Genomic DNA, 17,763 nt, shown 5'->3' on the forward strand with positions numbered 1-17,763 from the left:
TAATAATAAAAATATGCTCACAGTGAAAATAATATTGACAGATGATGAGGGAGAACGTGTTTCCTCTATTCATCATTTTCATCATTCTTTCCTTTTTCGTCCTACTCTTCTTCTAATTACACTGTTGATAATTATATTAAGCAAAGCACACTTTGGCATACATGCATTTGAACTTTTTATAAAGGTTGAGGAAACGACAGTATCATTTGCCAAAATTGAGAAAACGCCGTTTTAATATTTTAAAAACTGGATGCAAGATTTGGAATAGAGATTTCTACATTAAATGTATGAGTCAGTAAAATCTAATACACTTTCTAAATATGGCAATAACATTGTCATAAACTGAATGATCACTGTAAAATTATGTTTACTTTTTGGATTTCACATTTTCGGGCAAAACTCTAGGACTTATATAGGAAATACTCCTGGCGTCAGGAAAAAATATGTTGGTTGATAAGTACTACTCTATTAGAAACCATCAGCAACTGTTTCATATAATAATTCAAATATTGTTTTTAAAGTGTTAATAACAACATTTTGCCCATACAAACTTTGGATGAAGCTAAATGTGTACAATTTGTAAGTGGTGCACCAGGTTAAGATTTTATATATATATATATATATATATATATATATATATATATATATATATATATATATATATATATATATATATATATATATATTAATATATTAACGGATTTTTGCTTGCATGCGTGTGCACACTTTGAAACAAAATATGTCAGTTACATGAATGCAAGGTATTTCTCACTTATCCATCTTCAAAGTAGTCGGGGTCAGATTTTGGAATAAAACATCGTTTTTTTGTGCGTTAATGTTAGCGGAGTCAAGGAGAATTTGTTTGATCTAAATGATAAAACCCTTTGCGTACATCAGATCATTTGTTATCACCATTGTTACTTGATAAATCAATATATACACACAAATATTTGTGAGCGTGAAAAGAAAAGAAAAGAATTGTACTCAAGTAGCACGTGAAATGTCGATGTTGGAGAACAGCTGATGACACAGAAGCGTATACATGAAACCAGTCTGAAACGGAAACGGTCTAGTCGAGTAGCAATTTACATTGCCCCATAACAGTAAGCTTGAACGAAGAGGGTGGTGATGATACTTTTGGAATGATATTGTTTTATACATTGGCATTTTCTTACCTTTCCCCTCGATCCAATCGTTGCAAAATGTTTCAAAACCATTATCCGGCTTCAGTTGCTTGAAGTATTTCTGCACGTGGTATGTTGAAACAGCCACATCTTTCGGATTCCTCATCACATAGATAATCTTGCCCAAAAACGGAGGAAAGAAAAACAAAAAAGAAAAGATCTATAAGTCTACCAGAATCAAACGAGATTCATAAACAGCATATATTATTGTAAAAAGATCATATCACCATTCTGGACTGGGGAAAAAATGTAATTTTCGAGTCACATGTGTCGTAAAAAAGAACATGTTGCGCACACATGAAGGCATACAGAGCACTTGTTTACATTTTTAATTCATAAAACCTGCATATATAGTGCTCTTGATGATAAAATTTAGACTATTGATCAATTTAAAATATAAAGACCAAAGGTCAGGGTCACAAAGGTCTGACAAAAGGAGATATTTGAGCTGTACTGAGCCTTAATTCACCAAACAATACTGGTGTACTTGATCAGACCAAGAAGTGCGGTGATCTACCATTAGGAGACCAATCATAATGTCATCATGACCCTTACAAAAATGGCAGCAGGTGTACTATGTACCATACTTTTATGTACTTCAATGCCGAGTGAAAAATAATACTCCGCTTTTACTTAATGTGTCTATTGGAATATTACAAGGCGGATGCGTAGGCTTGACACACTTACATATGAACCATTGAACAAATAGAGGCTTCTTCAGTATCATAGGCATTCATTGTTCTGTAGGCACTCATTGATATATATATATATATATATATATATATATATATATATATATATATATATATATATATATATATATATATCTGTGTGTGTGTGTGTGTTGGTGTCTGTGTTTATTGGTGTGTGTGTCTCTGTGTGTATTTGTGTTTGTGTGTCTGTGTGTGTGTTTATCTGTGTGTCTGTGTGGGAGATAGAGGTTGCTCGTTTAAAGGTAAAATGCATAATGAGATCAGTGTTTTGCTATGTTTACGTTGTAAGGTACTCTTTGAAAGTACTCATCGAGGTGCATTTGCTAAAAAAATACAGATACGTAAGTAAAGATCAAAGGTTTGAACATATATATTGTCCCCTCCGCCCCCCCCCCCCTCCGCTCGGGTGGTCTAGTGGTTAGAGCGTCCGCCTCGTATGCGGAAGCGGGATGTCGTGGATTTGAACCCCGGCCCAGTCATACCAAAGACTTACAAAAATGGTTCTAACAGTTGCCTCGCTAGGCGCTCAGCATTAAGAGGTTAGTGTTAGGACTGGTCGGCCTGGTGTCAGGATAATATGACTGGGTGGGACATGATGCTACATGTCTGCGGCATGATGCCCCAATAATAGACATCACTATAAACTGCCACACTGCAGACATCGTAGCGATACGTCTGAAATTTGTTTAAAGCTACGTTAAAGATCCTAATCACACACACCCTCCCTGTGTCGTTGACCGTAACTTCAGTACTCGCGGTGCTAATAATATCGAAGACTAGGAACCAGTCTAGAAATGGGTTTGGCTGCCAGGATCACGACAATAAGATTTGTTAAGAAGAAAAGAGTCTTTTGAGAGCTTAAGCTAGTTGTAAATGAAAAAGATACATTATTTTATTGATATAATTGTAGTCCCTTTACAGACTTGAGTTTGAAAGAATCCTTACTGAAATCCGTACCTTACTATTTAGTGCGATATTCAAAGTACATGTGTCAAACACATGTAGATCTATAAAATGCTGCCAGTCACACGGTTTTCTTTACACAGAAGCTGTCAGCATGTCTGTGTCTATTCTGATACATATAAGTATGATCTTAAGCACTCAGAAATGTTAAGTTATTGAATTTTTAATATCATGGTGTTGACATAGGATTACAATAGAAACTGATTCAGCACCGCGAGTCCCTCAGAAATTCAGTGCATTGTATACTAGAGAAGATATTTGGAAATGTTTATAATACTAAACCTCGTTGGATACTGTCCACCCACCTAATAGTCTTGGTTTTTATCTGGTCTGTTGATCCTGAAAAACAACAACCTCATCCCGGTCAATCCCGGTGAGCGTCACAAGATCAGCAAATTCATCTCGTATTGCATATTTTGACAACTCATTGCCACCGGGGACCTTAATTCTAACAAATCATCCGTAAATATCTACCATTTTAAATTATTAACCTGTTCAAAACGACCGCTATAGTACTCGTGCACGACTGTATGCGGAGCTGCTTATGACCTTGACACAGAGTTAAGTACAACAAGTACTTCTGGACCAGATGGCTCCGTTAATGTCTGCTTTGATAATGTTGAATACCAGACGGAATCACTGCTGCTCAAGTATCTTAAAAAATACTTTGGTGGCCACAATCCATACGAATCAAAATAGACAACACCATGTGAATGAATCTTGAATACATCCCAATGAGTACTTGGACCAGAACAGCCATCGAGATTAATGATCCCAATTTCAACACGGTTCGGTTTTTACGGCAACTGTTCAAACATCAAAACACCTCTGAATTTTTAAATATTTAATTACCTGGCAGCATCAAGTAAATTTGACATGGGGTATTTCAGCGAAACGTTCATGGCAGTCGCAGACCATGACTTTACCAAATTCCTCGCAATATTAGACCCCGTCCCTTTTTGAAATTTTTAAACCTTGTCCTTTTGCTTTTTCAGTGCTGTACCAACAACTGTTCTTACTGCACCGAGTGTGGCTACTTTTCAACAGCTGCGACTGCAACTGCAATCAGTGCTGGCATCGATGCTAGGTGTGTGAATATACCACCCGTACATGCTTTATCATTAATCGCATTCGCGGAAAGATCAAGAATCACACCAGTTTTTGGTTTCTTAGTGTCATTGCAGTGTTTGAGCTGACGTTCATTCAACGATATCATTGTTCCACAATTCCTTTTTGAAGCTAATTACAGCTTTTAAATCTGACTAGGTGTCAGTGTGATATTGACGTGTTGATTATGACAATTTATATAACATGAACGGTTTAATTACATGTTTTCCACGGGTGTATAAACTATTCTCATTCCTCTGGCAACATCTTTGAGCAACACATTTGTACGTTTGTACTTGTTCGAAAGGGCAACGACAGCGATGCAATCTGACATGCTAAAGACGCTGATTCAGCTGAAACTGCAGCGCTGGATGGAAAAGTGAGACTGACAAAACTTATCAGACTTGTTTTGTCTGAATATATTAACGTGATGGCCCTATAAGCTACAGCAGCTACTGGTATTCGTGCTACATGAGCTCAAAAATGTATGTGAACTACTGATTGTCTGAACAAATCAAAGAATTTCAGTGAGAAATGAAAGATTGGATATAGCGTTGTAAAATCCAGTTGAGATTTCTGAAAACCAGAATTAATATTCTGATTATGCCCAATGAATGTCATCAAGCCATGATACGCATGAGCAACATGATTGTTCTCAAAATCATGCAACAGTTATTCAGATGGTTCTTAGCGTCCATTTATTCTCAGAGAAACTCCATCGATCCCGAGTGTGTCAAATACAACCGTGTTTCGTATCTGCGAACCAGATCGGGCGTTTTCCTGAAGCGCTATGAATATGTGTTTTGGTGCTGAAACTCCCCGCGCTGGTGCTACATACAATGTAAATAACCCAGCAACATTTCTCTGAATACTGTGTAAGGTAATCGTCCACCGAAGCAACGTTGATTTTCTGCAACTATGAAAGTATGAAAGACAGCATCCGTTGTTCTCCGACGATTGATTGCATCATTGTTGGCATCTACAACAAAAGTTTGTTAGTCTAACTTTTCCATCCAGCACTTGAACATTTTATTATATTATTGGTTGTCTAAAACGACGTCTAGCCAGCCACTCCTGCTATCACAATTGCAACTATATTTTTTTTTCTCTCGGCAGCTTGTTGTCTTGTGAGTGGAAGGCTAGGTGACGGTACGAAAGCTAAAACCTTTGGTCATTCTTTTGCGGCTTGTTGTCTTGTCAGTAGCAGTCTGGGTGACAGCACGCCAGTTAATTCTTTTAACTGCTCGTTTGCAGCTTGATTTATTATTTTACTGAGCTTTCTGGCATCACTTCGATGCTGGGCGGTTTTATTGGCTGCAGATGCTGTTTACATCGTATTAATCGCCCGAGTCTCTCTCGGACTGTTGAGACTGCTTTACCAGTGGCACCACCAACAGTGCCAATATATTTATCATGAACAACGCCGATGGCTCTCATTCCTCATTTTTCGCAATCGGAATCGCTTCTGAATAAACCTAGAACAACAATACCATCTCCGTAGATAATTTTATATACTGGTAATCTTGAAAGTATCACCCTGACCATCACAGGTCCGCGTTGATTATTGTGTATAATCATGGTATTTTGTTACTGGCCATTCAAGTGTTCAATCACTGAAGTAATCGTCGGTAATTTCGTGTGCTAGTGCCCAAGAAACGCTGTTATCCATGACGCCACCGGTAAATAAACGTTGACAAAATGCAGCTACTTCATTCATGGTTTCGGTTGAATTATTGCCGGCGCTCCCTCCACCAATCAAAATTTCTAGTCAATCAACAACAGAGAAGATTGTATAGGGCAAAGTTTATCGTAAATTACTGAAGAGGTGTGTTTTCTTTCGACAACGATGTGCTTGCACATCATGTGTTAGCCCCTTCCCTGTTTTTTTTTTGTGTTTTTTTTCTGCTCTCTTTTTCTTACTCTAGATCTAGTTTTTACACCCGATTGTCTACTTTCTTTCGCTTCTTTAAGTTGACATTGCATTCCTTTCCGTTTACTTCCCTTTCTTGCTGTGCTCTTTTAACATCTCCCTCTACCTCGTGGTCAAAGATTTTAAAATCTTTAATATCCTCCTTAGATATAAGTGGCTATATATTAAAATCTTTGGCCCAATCGGCAGTTTTTAGACTGTAAATATGTTCATGTTTTACATATTGTAACGTCTACTGTATCCAAATGCGGCAATATCAAGCCTTTGCTTTAGACCACTGATAGCGGCAATACCTTTCTCAGTTATTTTATATTATGTTAGTTCTAACTTTTGGCGGTGGTTTATGAGGCGGTTGATCTCTGGGTGGTGGCTGAACAGGTTGCTAGGGGTTTAGGGGGTTGAAGACGATCAGCAATATCCGCCGATAATGTCTCTGACATTTTTTGTGTTGCGTCAGCTTCTGTACTAAATTGTTTAGTCAGTTCCATAATTTGTTTAAATAAATTTTCTGTACCTTCTGTTAATTCCACTTGAGGTTCCTGACGTTGTTCTAGCTGCTTGTTTCACAGAATCAAGGAATGGGACGTATTTCTTAATTGCCTCTAACTGTCACTCGTTATTAATATTATTACAACAACGATTTAGTTACACATCACCGGTTAGTGGATAGACAAGATCTCAGTATATATAGTAATGTACCATATTTATTTTTACATACTAAACGACCAATCAGAACCTCTTGCTGGAAATGCTTCGCATTCCGCTAACATTTGAATTTCCAGTGACGCATATCCAGTTCAACTACCTATAAACAACACGTTTTAGCAGCATAGTGGTATAGTCCGACACAAATAGATGTATTGATAAAAGCCAGCTGGTATTTAAATAATGCTAATAAATTACAGTGTTATCTTAATTAAGTCACGCACGATTTAAACACGCCTGTTGTGTTATTGTCGCTGTGGATATTTTTATATATCAGTTCCTAAATATATTTGTTACAATTGGCTCGGTAGGTTAGAGGTTAGCGCGGGTTGGACGTTTGTTCAGCAACCCGTTAGTCGGGTTCGAATCACGGGAGTCGTCGTTTTTAAAAAAAAAAAGAAAAAAAAGACAATATTATTATTGGGGAGACAGCTGTGATAGGCTGGGAAGATATTGAAATATCAATGAGAGGGTAACTGACGAAAACGTAACTTAACCCAGGTGAAACTTGCCAAGGCACCCACCTCACCCCACCCCAAAAAAAATAACAGTAGGATGTTCATGTCGTACCCATGGGTTCACGGGGCGGGGGCGTGGCTGATTACAAATTAAAAAATATAACAAATAAACGATATAGACAACAATTACCCATGAAATAATACATGGAACATTCAGCTGGGCGTCGTCATCTCCTTTTGCTAATTAAGCATATTTTTGGGGCGCCAACAGGCTTACATCCAAGGCTCGGATGGGCTTTTGGTGGTTGGCTGACCACCTCCTCCACGTTCTGCTCATGTAAATTGATTACTTAAGTCTTCTGATTTGTTTGTAGATACCAGAAGAGACCATCATATAGAGAGCAACCCCTGTTTATGATGCCGGGACACAAACCACCTACTATATCAGTGCTGTGGTTACAGACAGGAGAATCAGAAACAATGACTCCAAAAATATGGGGAAGTCATTCAAAAAAGACATCTTGCATCATCAACAGATTTTAAGTTTATAATCTATCTAAAAACAATAACAATTTTAAAATTTACACTGGTATATATGTTGATCGATTTAACCATATCTTTAACTGTCTTTGGAGATCAGATCAATAATTAAACATGCTGACGAGAGAACCGCAAACAACCAAAACAAAGAGTCAAGCAAAAGATTACATTTGCAAAAAAGTGTCACCTGTTGACCTTGATGAAGTTTAAGACAACGGTATCCAAATAAAAATGTAACGTATAGATTTGGAGTCGGAAAGAGGGTTTTTGATTAAAGATTTTTTAATGTCTCGCAGAGTTGATTTGAACATTCCACCATTTTTAGAACAGACAGATCGACTGACACCTCAGAAGAAATCATGTCATAATGGCTTGCGCGTGTGCGCGTGTTCGTATTCACGTTGAAAGAGCAAATAAGCAAATGGAAAGGTTTACGATCATAAGTACTACTCTCCCACTAAGGCTGTAGCATGAAAATTTGTTCAAATTACTGGATGTTTAGTTAACTATCAAACTCTTCTTGTAAAGTAAATGATTCATGAATATTTCAGGACAGCATGTTACTTACTAATTTATAAACATTTCGACTTTATCATCAGTTTTAGAACTTCTTGTGTGTACAAGTGCATTAGAAAAAAAGAATATACAACATTATATTATTTTGAAATGATACATGCAGATTAACAAAGGTTATAATAACAAAAATTAAAATTCAAAACGTTCAAAGAATATGAATCAAAACTACTTATTCAATATAGATTAAATACAAACAAAGAATCATGTCAGTTACTTCATTATATTTATAGTTGTTTTCTTCCATTGTTGAAAGCTGTAAGAGACAAGCAAACAATTCAGTTTCGTACCGTTATTTTGTAATGCCTTGCGCAATTTATATTATCAAACACCCTATTTTCGTATGAATTTACAAAAAGATGAAAAACTGGCATAAGCTTATACATGGACCCACTAAAAAAGTCATTGTACAATAATTGATCATACAGTATTTATATAATTATGTTTTTCTTCTTGCACTTTCTCAAATAAGTTAAATTTAAAAATTGAAGCACCATTATAAACAGAGACAAAGTTTTAAATCCTAAATCTGAATATCTGCTGGTATAAGTCAACTTTAGATTATAATTTTAATTAATTCTGCATCAGAATACAATGATCAATGTTTATCAATTTTGAACATTCATCTTTCCATAATTCAACATTGGGCAACACTCTTTCTACAATCATTATTTTTGAGGACCAAATGATAAAGACACAAAAGTCTACTCCACAAAGTGAAATCTGCATCTGTACATGGTAGAAATATTTATATGATTTCTTTAAAAATGGCCTACGTTTCATAACATTATAACAAAGATTCTTATATTTTCATTAAGTTCATTTACATATGATGGGTGTTTTCCTGCTAAAACAATGGACTCTTTAGCTTGCTTTCCAGCAACTTTACATCATTTTCAAAGTTGCATTTTTTAATGAAGGATGATATTTTATATATGTTTATGTGTTAACAGATGCTGTGAATATGTTCCAGGCTTGACACTTTGATTCTGAAAATCACTTAATTATTTAGTGTCACGCCAGATTTTTCAACTCATGCTGTATATGCTGTATATATTGTATATAATAGATAGATGGCCCTAAGGTTGATTAGTTCTCTAACTAATCGAATTAACTTCTCTAAAACAAAGTCTTTATAATTATTATTATTATCACAACTACACCTATCAGTTTATTGCTTCGATTTTAAACAAGGCCATCAAGACTATATTCAAGTTCTGGATACAGAAGGTTGATCCAAAATCCACCTTTTTGTATCGTAACATCAGTACCGATATTTTCAGCCACGTATTCTGGAAAAGCATTCTCTTCAGTTTGTCTCCCATATTTTGAACTTTTTAATTCTGAAACTTTTTTGCCCCATATAATTCTGTTCTGAAGATTATATTTTCCCCTTTTTGCTGCTGACAACTGCTACATCTTTTGTACAGCAGCATTTATTCTACAGGATCTGCTACTGTGCCACATTTCTGACTCCGTCTGATCTTGTGTATTTTGTACTTCAAACGGACACTGTTTTTGTCAAACTATGTATTAACTGTAAGGCAGAAGCAGCAGAGAGAGTGAACAGACCTTTTGCTGAAACGTCAGTTTTGAACAAACAAAGCTTCCAACAAAACGAAAAAATAAGGTCAATAACTCGAAACCAAATCTTCTAACTTACAGAGAGTTATTCTAATTGGGTTAGTTTATTTTGTTATTTTGTCTTTATTGTTAGTGTTTTTTTAAATTTGTATGTATGTTTTGTTTACCCACTGGATGTTTCACTGAGGTCGCACCCTCTCTGCTGCTATAATTAAATCATTATCATATCAACCAAATGACTTATCAAGACGTACACAATATCTTGTCCTGGGATCGTGTAAATTTGATGTTATTAATCCGTGAGGATCAGATTGTGCTTTTTAAAAGACATTTTTGAACTTAATCATGTCCATATCCCCCTACACCAAGTCTGATGAATATTTCGCAGAGTATGTGTATCAACTCCATTAAAAACAGCTAAAATATTACAGTTATCTCTGATCACTTTTTAGGTATGTGTGTATATCGCTGAGTAACATAGATAATATCTGTATTTTATGCCTTCCACGGGAAAATATTCTTGCTGGATTTGTTTGTTTGTCACGCATAAAGTCATCATACGCAACTAAAGTATTCATAAATCCATCAGGGTCGTCTTTGGATGGTGCTTCATTAATATCAGTTATAAAATTAATAATGTCATCTTCATTTAACAATTTTGCATTTTCATTAAAATCTTTAAGTACATCGTAACATATCTGATCATCAACTGACGGAGATACTAAATATAACTTGTCCCACCTGAGCCATCTCATTATCAAATTTAGTAATAATTGCGTTTTACCAGACCCAGGTGGACCTATTATTATCATTCTGATAGAATTCGGTAATGCTGAAATATGTTTTTCTGGCTCTAGTGTTCGTGTCGCTGAGAAATTAATGACATCTATGTTGTAGAAATATAATAAATGATATGTATCTATATTGTATTGGATATAGAGCATCCACCCCCAGAAGTGGATTAACAACAAAAATAACAAAAAATAAAAACCGTGCACTTACTGGTAAATGTGTAAAATGTGGTACAAATTAATATAAATTTATTTCTGCTAATAAAATTGGTGGTGATATCGCTGCTTCATTAGGAAAATTACCAGGAACTCCATGGGCTAAATAGCCAGGTCAAAAACATCTTCCTGTATCTAATTATTGTGGTCCTGGTACCCGACTTGATATGCGACTTGATAAACAAGATCAACCAAGACCTGGAGAGTATCCTATAAATGATATTGATCGAGCAAGTCACGCTCATGATGTACTTATAAAAGTAAAGATCAGCAACAACGATATATTGCAGATGTGAAGTTGATTCATGCATTAAATTCTATAAAAAAAAATCGTTCAGAGAATCATTAGCTAATTGGTTGGTAAGTTCTGCGATGAAAGGTAAACTAGCATTAGGAGCCAGTAATTAATCAACCGATTATTGAAATAATGGAATCGACTTATTATAGCCCACGAGAATATTGGAGGGGTAGAGCAGCGATTACTAAACTCGCTGAAGCAGCAAATGTTACACGATCTGTTGTTGCAACATGGTTAGTACGAGAAGCAATATGGCAAATTGATTTACCACCACCGAACAAAAATCAGCATGCACATTTTGATGGATCAAGTTCTATATGATCATCAATTATTTCTTCATAATAATCTAACAAATTCCTGAGCCATCTATGTGGAAATAATCCAACAGAAGGTGGTGGTTGACAATGATCACCACACATTATCACAGCGGTATATTTTATCAATAACCAATCAAGAAATATTTTTAACGTTTCTAATGAGACGGTGCATGTTTCATCCCAAGCAATAATCCGTGGGATATATTTTTCTCCCATTCGTTCAGGAGTCGATTTATTGCCCTTCCATCGAAAGAATTTATGATATGTGCATGATTTAAAGTTTCATTCTTTCATTTCTCTTGCGAGTCTGTGTATATGTGTTAATACAACTGTTCAAGAATAATTCAATCACACGAGTTGTTTTACCTCAACCACCAGGTCAAATGAGATAAATTCTTTTATGGCTAGCTACAGGAACACATCCAGGTGGTGTTGATCACAATTTTGATATTTGATTTTCTGTGCAGTAAACACTCTTAATTTCAAATTCGGCGGATTCAGAATAATTAACTATATTTTCTTGTTTTGTTCTCCATTAACCTCATGATGCATAAGTGCCGATATGTAGTTGTTCGAGCAATCCTGTATTTCTTTTATTGATATACGATGAATCCGCGGAGACTCTGATAGTAAACTCAGAAACTCTATTTATCATCCATAATAGATTTATTCAAACGTACACAAGCATTAAAGATCTTAAAAGAGTAAACTGCGGTGACTCACCATCAATATAACTCACAACTGTACCTAATTTAGTTCCGTCTGATAAATTAACATCGCTTCTACTTATAAACGAATACTTCTATTCGTTGTATCAATTATTATACAATCTAGTTCAGCATGTCTATGATCAATCGTGTACAATTATGATCATATGATCCTCCTTGGGTGAATTTACCTATTATTTTTCTGCCAACATCGTCTGTGATTTTATTCTCAAAATCAGTTATATAGGGATTTTCATCATCAGAATATTTATTTTGTTGTGGTAACCAAACGTCTTTCAGAAAACGATATGATATAATTGCTTCACTTACTGTTAACAATAATAGAATTCTTATATCGAGCATATACTGTTGGTGCCCACATTCTTTTCTAAAAATGTTCGCCAAACCAGACATAACAAATCGGATGAAAATTTTCGGCAAACTTAAATAACTCGATACAAGCCAATCCAGTCAAATCAAAATCCGGTAATGGTCCAATTATCGATATTCTGGTCATTTCGTGTGTGGGATGTCCAAATCACTCAAAATACTTAAAACACCCTCTGATACCAAGAAAACTTCCCGGATAACATGCAACTATATCAACTGAAATAACATCTCTATAATCGTATAGTATTCCATAATCCACCGTGTCCGTATTCGACACAACTGCGTTGTATTTCTTCAAGAAAATTCAATCGTTTTGGTTTCCATGAACTTCTCTTTCTAGCAAAATCAGCAGCATTTGAAGGAACGGTATAACGATTACGCAGGAGTTGTTCAGTATTGCCATGGGTATATTTGAACGCAAGATTTTTAATTTCTTCATTGAGAGATTCTGTACGATAAATAACGCCATTAGGCTGTACAAACTGATCATAATTTCCATTATCTGAACTTTGAAATAGCTACACTGATAAACGATCACTTTTACTTATTTCGTTAATAAAATCAAATATATCTCCGTGGTAAAATATAACAGTTGGAGTTCATGGAAATATTGTTACTGCACTAGTCCAAACATGCGCATTATGATCAATAATTTCAATCGAAGCTCCTTTCGATTTATACTTTGATTCGTATAAATCTCTCCAGTTATCGTTCTTACCATTATCAGGAATTTTAATTTCTTTCCTAATTCAGCGACGTCTCTGACAGATGTTTCGGTATCTTTAACTATTCATCCCCACTCGTTTATTTTTTTACGTCTTTTATCCGTTAATCCGATTCCACGTATCGCGTTTGTAAAACTTTCCGTTACTCGTTCGGCTACACAATTTGTTTTTGAAACTTTCATCAGTTTCAGAATATTAACGCTGGGTTTATCATTTATCGGATAAATTCCATGAATAACTGCGGTTACAGGATACGCTCTTTCATAATACGGTTTGTTAATACCAATCAACATTCCTGGTTTGGAATGTTTACTTGATACTGCGATTTTCTTTCATTTTGAAGGAAAGGGTCACGTTTGTCACTGATAATCTAGGTATTGTTTGTTTCTGCTAAAACAATAAACTTTACTCTGAAAAAATATCTTTGATCGGCGAGATAATTATTAGTCGTTGCCTCTCGTTTGTCGTTCATTGTAGCATCGACGACATTGTCTACACCATCGGTGTTGCGTATGATTTTGAACGTCAACCACACATGAGATGCAAAATCTTCGTGAAATTCTTTCCTGGCGTCATGGATAGTATTAATCAAACTTTAATTCGTCGGATCAACCAGAGTTTGCATAGGTAAAAGTCGGGGAATATTCTGTCAAGATTAAATTTACTTTTAAACGGTTGATTTTTAATCTCTGTCCATACGTTCATATTATAATAAGGACAATTATACATATATATATATATATATATATATATATATATATATATATATATATATATATATATATATATATATATATATATATATATATATATAAACACAGATTCAATCAAGGAACATATGCCGATGGTTTATAATAGGCTCTACAACTCCATGTGACAAAGCTTGTGTAAGAGAATTCTGCGGTTATCATTTACCAAGGACCTAAATTGTGTCTAAGGTGTGGCGTTGGAGGTACAGGAAACGCGCAGTTATGTGTGCAACGTGGTGGTAAAAAATACAGAGCTCAAAAGATATTATGATAAATAAAATAACAATGACAATAATGACAAAGTTATAAAAAATAACAATTCAGACAAATTATCATTTATAAAATTATATTATTATATACTGATGGAAGAAAATGAATTTGTAAAGCATCCTATCATCAACAATTATGAAGCCTAAACAAACCAGTCGGTTATGTCATTCATACTGATTATCTGATATTCAGTACCGGGAAAAATAAAATATATCTTTGTCATAAATTAATTTACGAATGTTATCACTGAGAATTTGAAGACGGTCTTGTGATCGATCATATTGTTGGAGCAAAACTCAATAACCTTTCAGATAATTTGCGAGCTGTTACACAAAATCCAAAAATGCAGGTTTGGAAATACTGGGAGATATAAAACAGCTACACAAATAGCGATTAAATCTACAAATACAGATACTGGTGTCAATCAATGAACTCAGCTGGCAAATATTTTGATATTTGCATGCGCTTGGTTCAGTACGTCCCAGAAAATATAACCAAATCAGCTTTTTCAAACAAATATGAACAAAAATTACATTTCGGTATTGTTGAAGGGAGATAACTCTCTCTCTCTGGTAGAGTGATTAAGTAGTTATGTCGCTTGTTCTAATAATTTTTACTCCATTTAATATTTTCGTCATCATTTAGTAATCAGTTAATTATGATAGAACGGTTATTTAATCAATTCGAGGCTTTTATTGTTTTTGGTGAAACTTTGGAATATATATATGATCCAGAATAAACTATTTGTAATTTTGAACCATTGCAAACTTGTAAGTTTGAAGATAGAGATACACTACCAGGACAGTACAGAGTCATAAAACTCATCCAACAAGCTATGTGACTGTAGAAGATATGGAAGTTAACAAATTCGTATCCTCTCAATCTCAAGCGCGGTCGAAAAAATTAAATCAGAATTAGCTCACGAATACGAAACGAAGAAAATTACTAACACGCGCCAGAGGCAGTTAAATTAGTTAATGTCAGATCGGGAAAATGAAAACAACGACAAAGTTATTAGATAAGTAGTGACGAAAGTGAAAACAGTAAAGAGGATTTTGAAACTACTGACAACGTCATTGATGAAAATGAAAATTACGGCAATGTTGTGGTTAATTATTCTCTGAATTTTATTCTTTAATAGAGAAATCTTCTCGTTGAGGTTCCGACATTCTTTTATACTCTGGTAGAATTTCAGGCCAACTTAAAACAGACCTAATTGACGATTGATAAATATTTACAACGTAATCTTGAGAATATATTTCAATTGCAGATGATAAAGTTGGCTCATGAACTGTGATAGCTATTTTGGATTCTCTTTCGGTTGTAGGTATTATACTGCGCTGGAATTCATCATTGATTTGTTCGATTTGATAACTGCTTGTTGTAATTCAGACGACATTCCAGTGTGGTGTTCCATCATCTGTATTTTTATTTGCAAATACAAACAAATTATTCGCCTGTAATCCACCGAATGATTTTGATCTGATATTTGGCCAGCTATTGTATAATCGTAATTGTGCTAGTGCGATTTCCGTCGCTGCAATTGCAGTTCGAAAATATACATTAAATTCGGGATTAGTTGAGCTTACCGATATTATTGTTGTGTTTTTTTTTCTGGAGCAGTGTTCGTTACAATTTGTTGAAGTAATTCGTTCAAAATCTGATATTTTTCCATTACTGAGACAATAACGAGGATAATCTGGAGTATGCTAACGTCACTGCGTGTAATTTTATTATATAATCATGCAATTTTGTGTTTGTGCACGTACATATATTTTGCAATGATATTAAGAATAGGGGCAATTGTTGTCTCAGCCGAAACAAATTGTTACAACTGCTGGTGCCATCACTAGCGACGGTGTCATTGTTGATAATAATACGCCAGCTCCACCAATAACAGCAGACGCTGAATACACAAGTATATCAACAACAACAACACGTCTACAATATTCTTTTACTTTTACTGTATAATCGTCAATGATATTTTTTAATTTTGTTTGCCATTCACGCGCTTGATTGTATCTAAAACGTTGAACGTTGATCGGAATGATCATTATATTTTATTTAGGTGGGAATTTAGCTACTAATTCAAGACACCAATAATATATCAAGCCGAGCTTGTTTTTTTTTTACTTCGGGTTACACAAAAATTGTTTCTACGTCGTTTTGATCTAAGATCATTAACATAGATCCAAGGAGATCCACCTGACGGAGTCAGTGGATAACGCCGTGAAATCGTGGTAGATATTATAAATGTTTTTGATTGTTTGGCCTTATTTAAATGTTTGATTTGATATTTTTAATACGCAATTTTTTGCTGAACTTGATTGAAGTTTTTTAATCTAACCAGGAGTCAGACTGACGCTAACATCATGATAGGACATTTATAAACATCGCGAGTGATTTAATTACATGTGTTCTACTGGAGCATCAACAACTCTCATTCGTCCACCAACACCTTCAAGTAACATTGTTTTGTCGCTGAGTATGACAGCAACTGTTCTTTAATTAACACCAGTGCCTAGATTTACACGAGCTTGAAAGTGAATATCAACAACAGACTGAATAAATCAAGAAGTTCCAATGCAAAATAACAGATCGGATATAACGTTATAAAATCCAGTTGAGATATCTGTAAAGCAGTATCTATATTTTGATCACGTCCCATGCACATGCTACATGATTTCGGTCAAAATTTAATAATATATCTTCAGATGGTTATTGCTGACCATTTATCCGAAAAGAATCTTCACTAACTGCAAGTGTGTCAAATATCATATTACCACGTTCTTGAGAATCCAGTCGATTAACATTTTGTAAAGCAATAAATATATGCCTCGATGCAGACACATCTTGTTGTGATGCTACATGCCATGCAAATAACCCTGCAACATTACTTTGAACGCTATCTGTAGTTAATGTTAAACATGATATAAATGCCTTTCCACCTGAATTCATAAAACTAATTAACTTTTCTTCTTCAGCAATCGATGGAGTTATTACTGGCATCCACAGTGAAAGTTTTGTTAACCATATTATACAAGTATGGGCAGCAGCAGAACGCCAAATTGTATTGTTGTCATCAGCTTTTCTTATAAGTACGACTGTATGTTTAGCTCCAAAAATAACTTTTCTAACATCTCTACAAAATCCAGGAATATAAGATAGTGGAATTGTGCATGAAAACTCTTCTTCACCGTTTAACATTGATCGGCGTGCAGCAAAGCCTAAGTTGAAATTTTCATTGATTGCTATAACTGCTGGTTTAGCTGCAGCTCCTGAAGCATCTCTTACATTTCCCATACCATTCCTATCAATATCAGGATGATTAGATGTATCTTTTGCGAACATCATTGATGGACCGGCTGATCTTGTATAATCGTCTGAATATCTTGCAAGTCCAAGTATTGTCGTAGGAACATCAACATCTTTTTGAATCATTTCAATATGTCTTCCGTCAAACATGTACGTAGCTGTGTCAAACAACGCATTACTACCATTGTTAACAAAACCAACTATATCACCAACTGCAACTCCTTTACC

At 35.0% G+C, this 17,763-nt stretch overlaps 1 protein-coding gene across 3 annotated transcripts in view; it reads right to left on the minus strand.

Annotated features, from left to right (window-relative positions):
- Nucleotides 1-17,763, minus strand: part of LOC149795554 (sulfotransferase 1C4-like) — a 96,998-nt gene that overhangs the window by 36,854 nt on the left and 42,381 nt on the right. For all 3 annotated transcript variants that reach the window (XM_089965378.1, XM_089965375.1, XM_089965374.1), the window contains one exon: nt 1,176-1,302. In XM_089965378.1, coding sequence (XP_089821504.1) covers nt 1,176-1,302 — 127 coding nt within the window. The remainder of the gene's footprint in view (nt 1-1,175; nt 1,303-17,763) is intronic.

This window comes from Sinohyriopsis cumingii, chromosome 7 (genome assembly GCF_028554795.1).
Source record: "Sinohyriopsis cumingii isolate HCF-2022 chromosome 7, ASM2855479v2, whole genome shotgun sequence".
NCBI lineage: Eukaryota > Metazoa > Mollusca > Bivalvia > Unionida > Unionidae > Sinohyriopsis > Sinohyriopsis cumingii.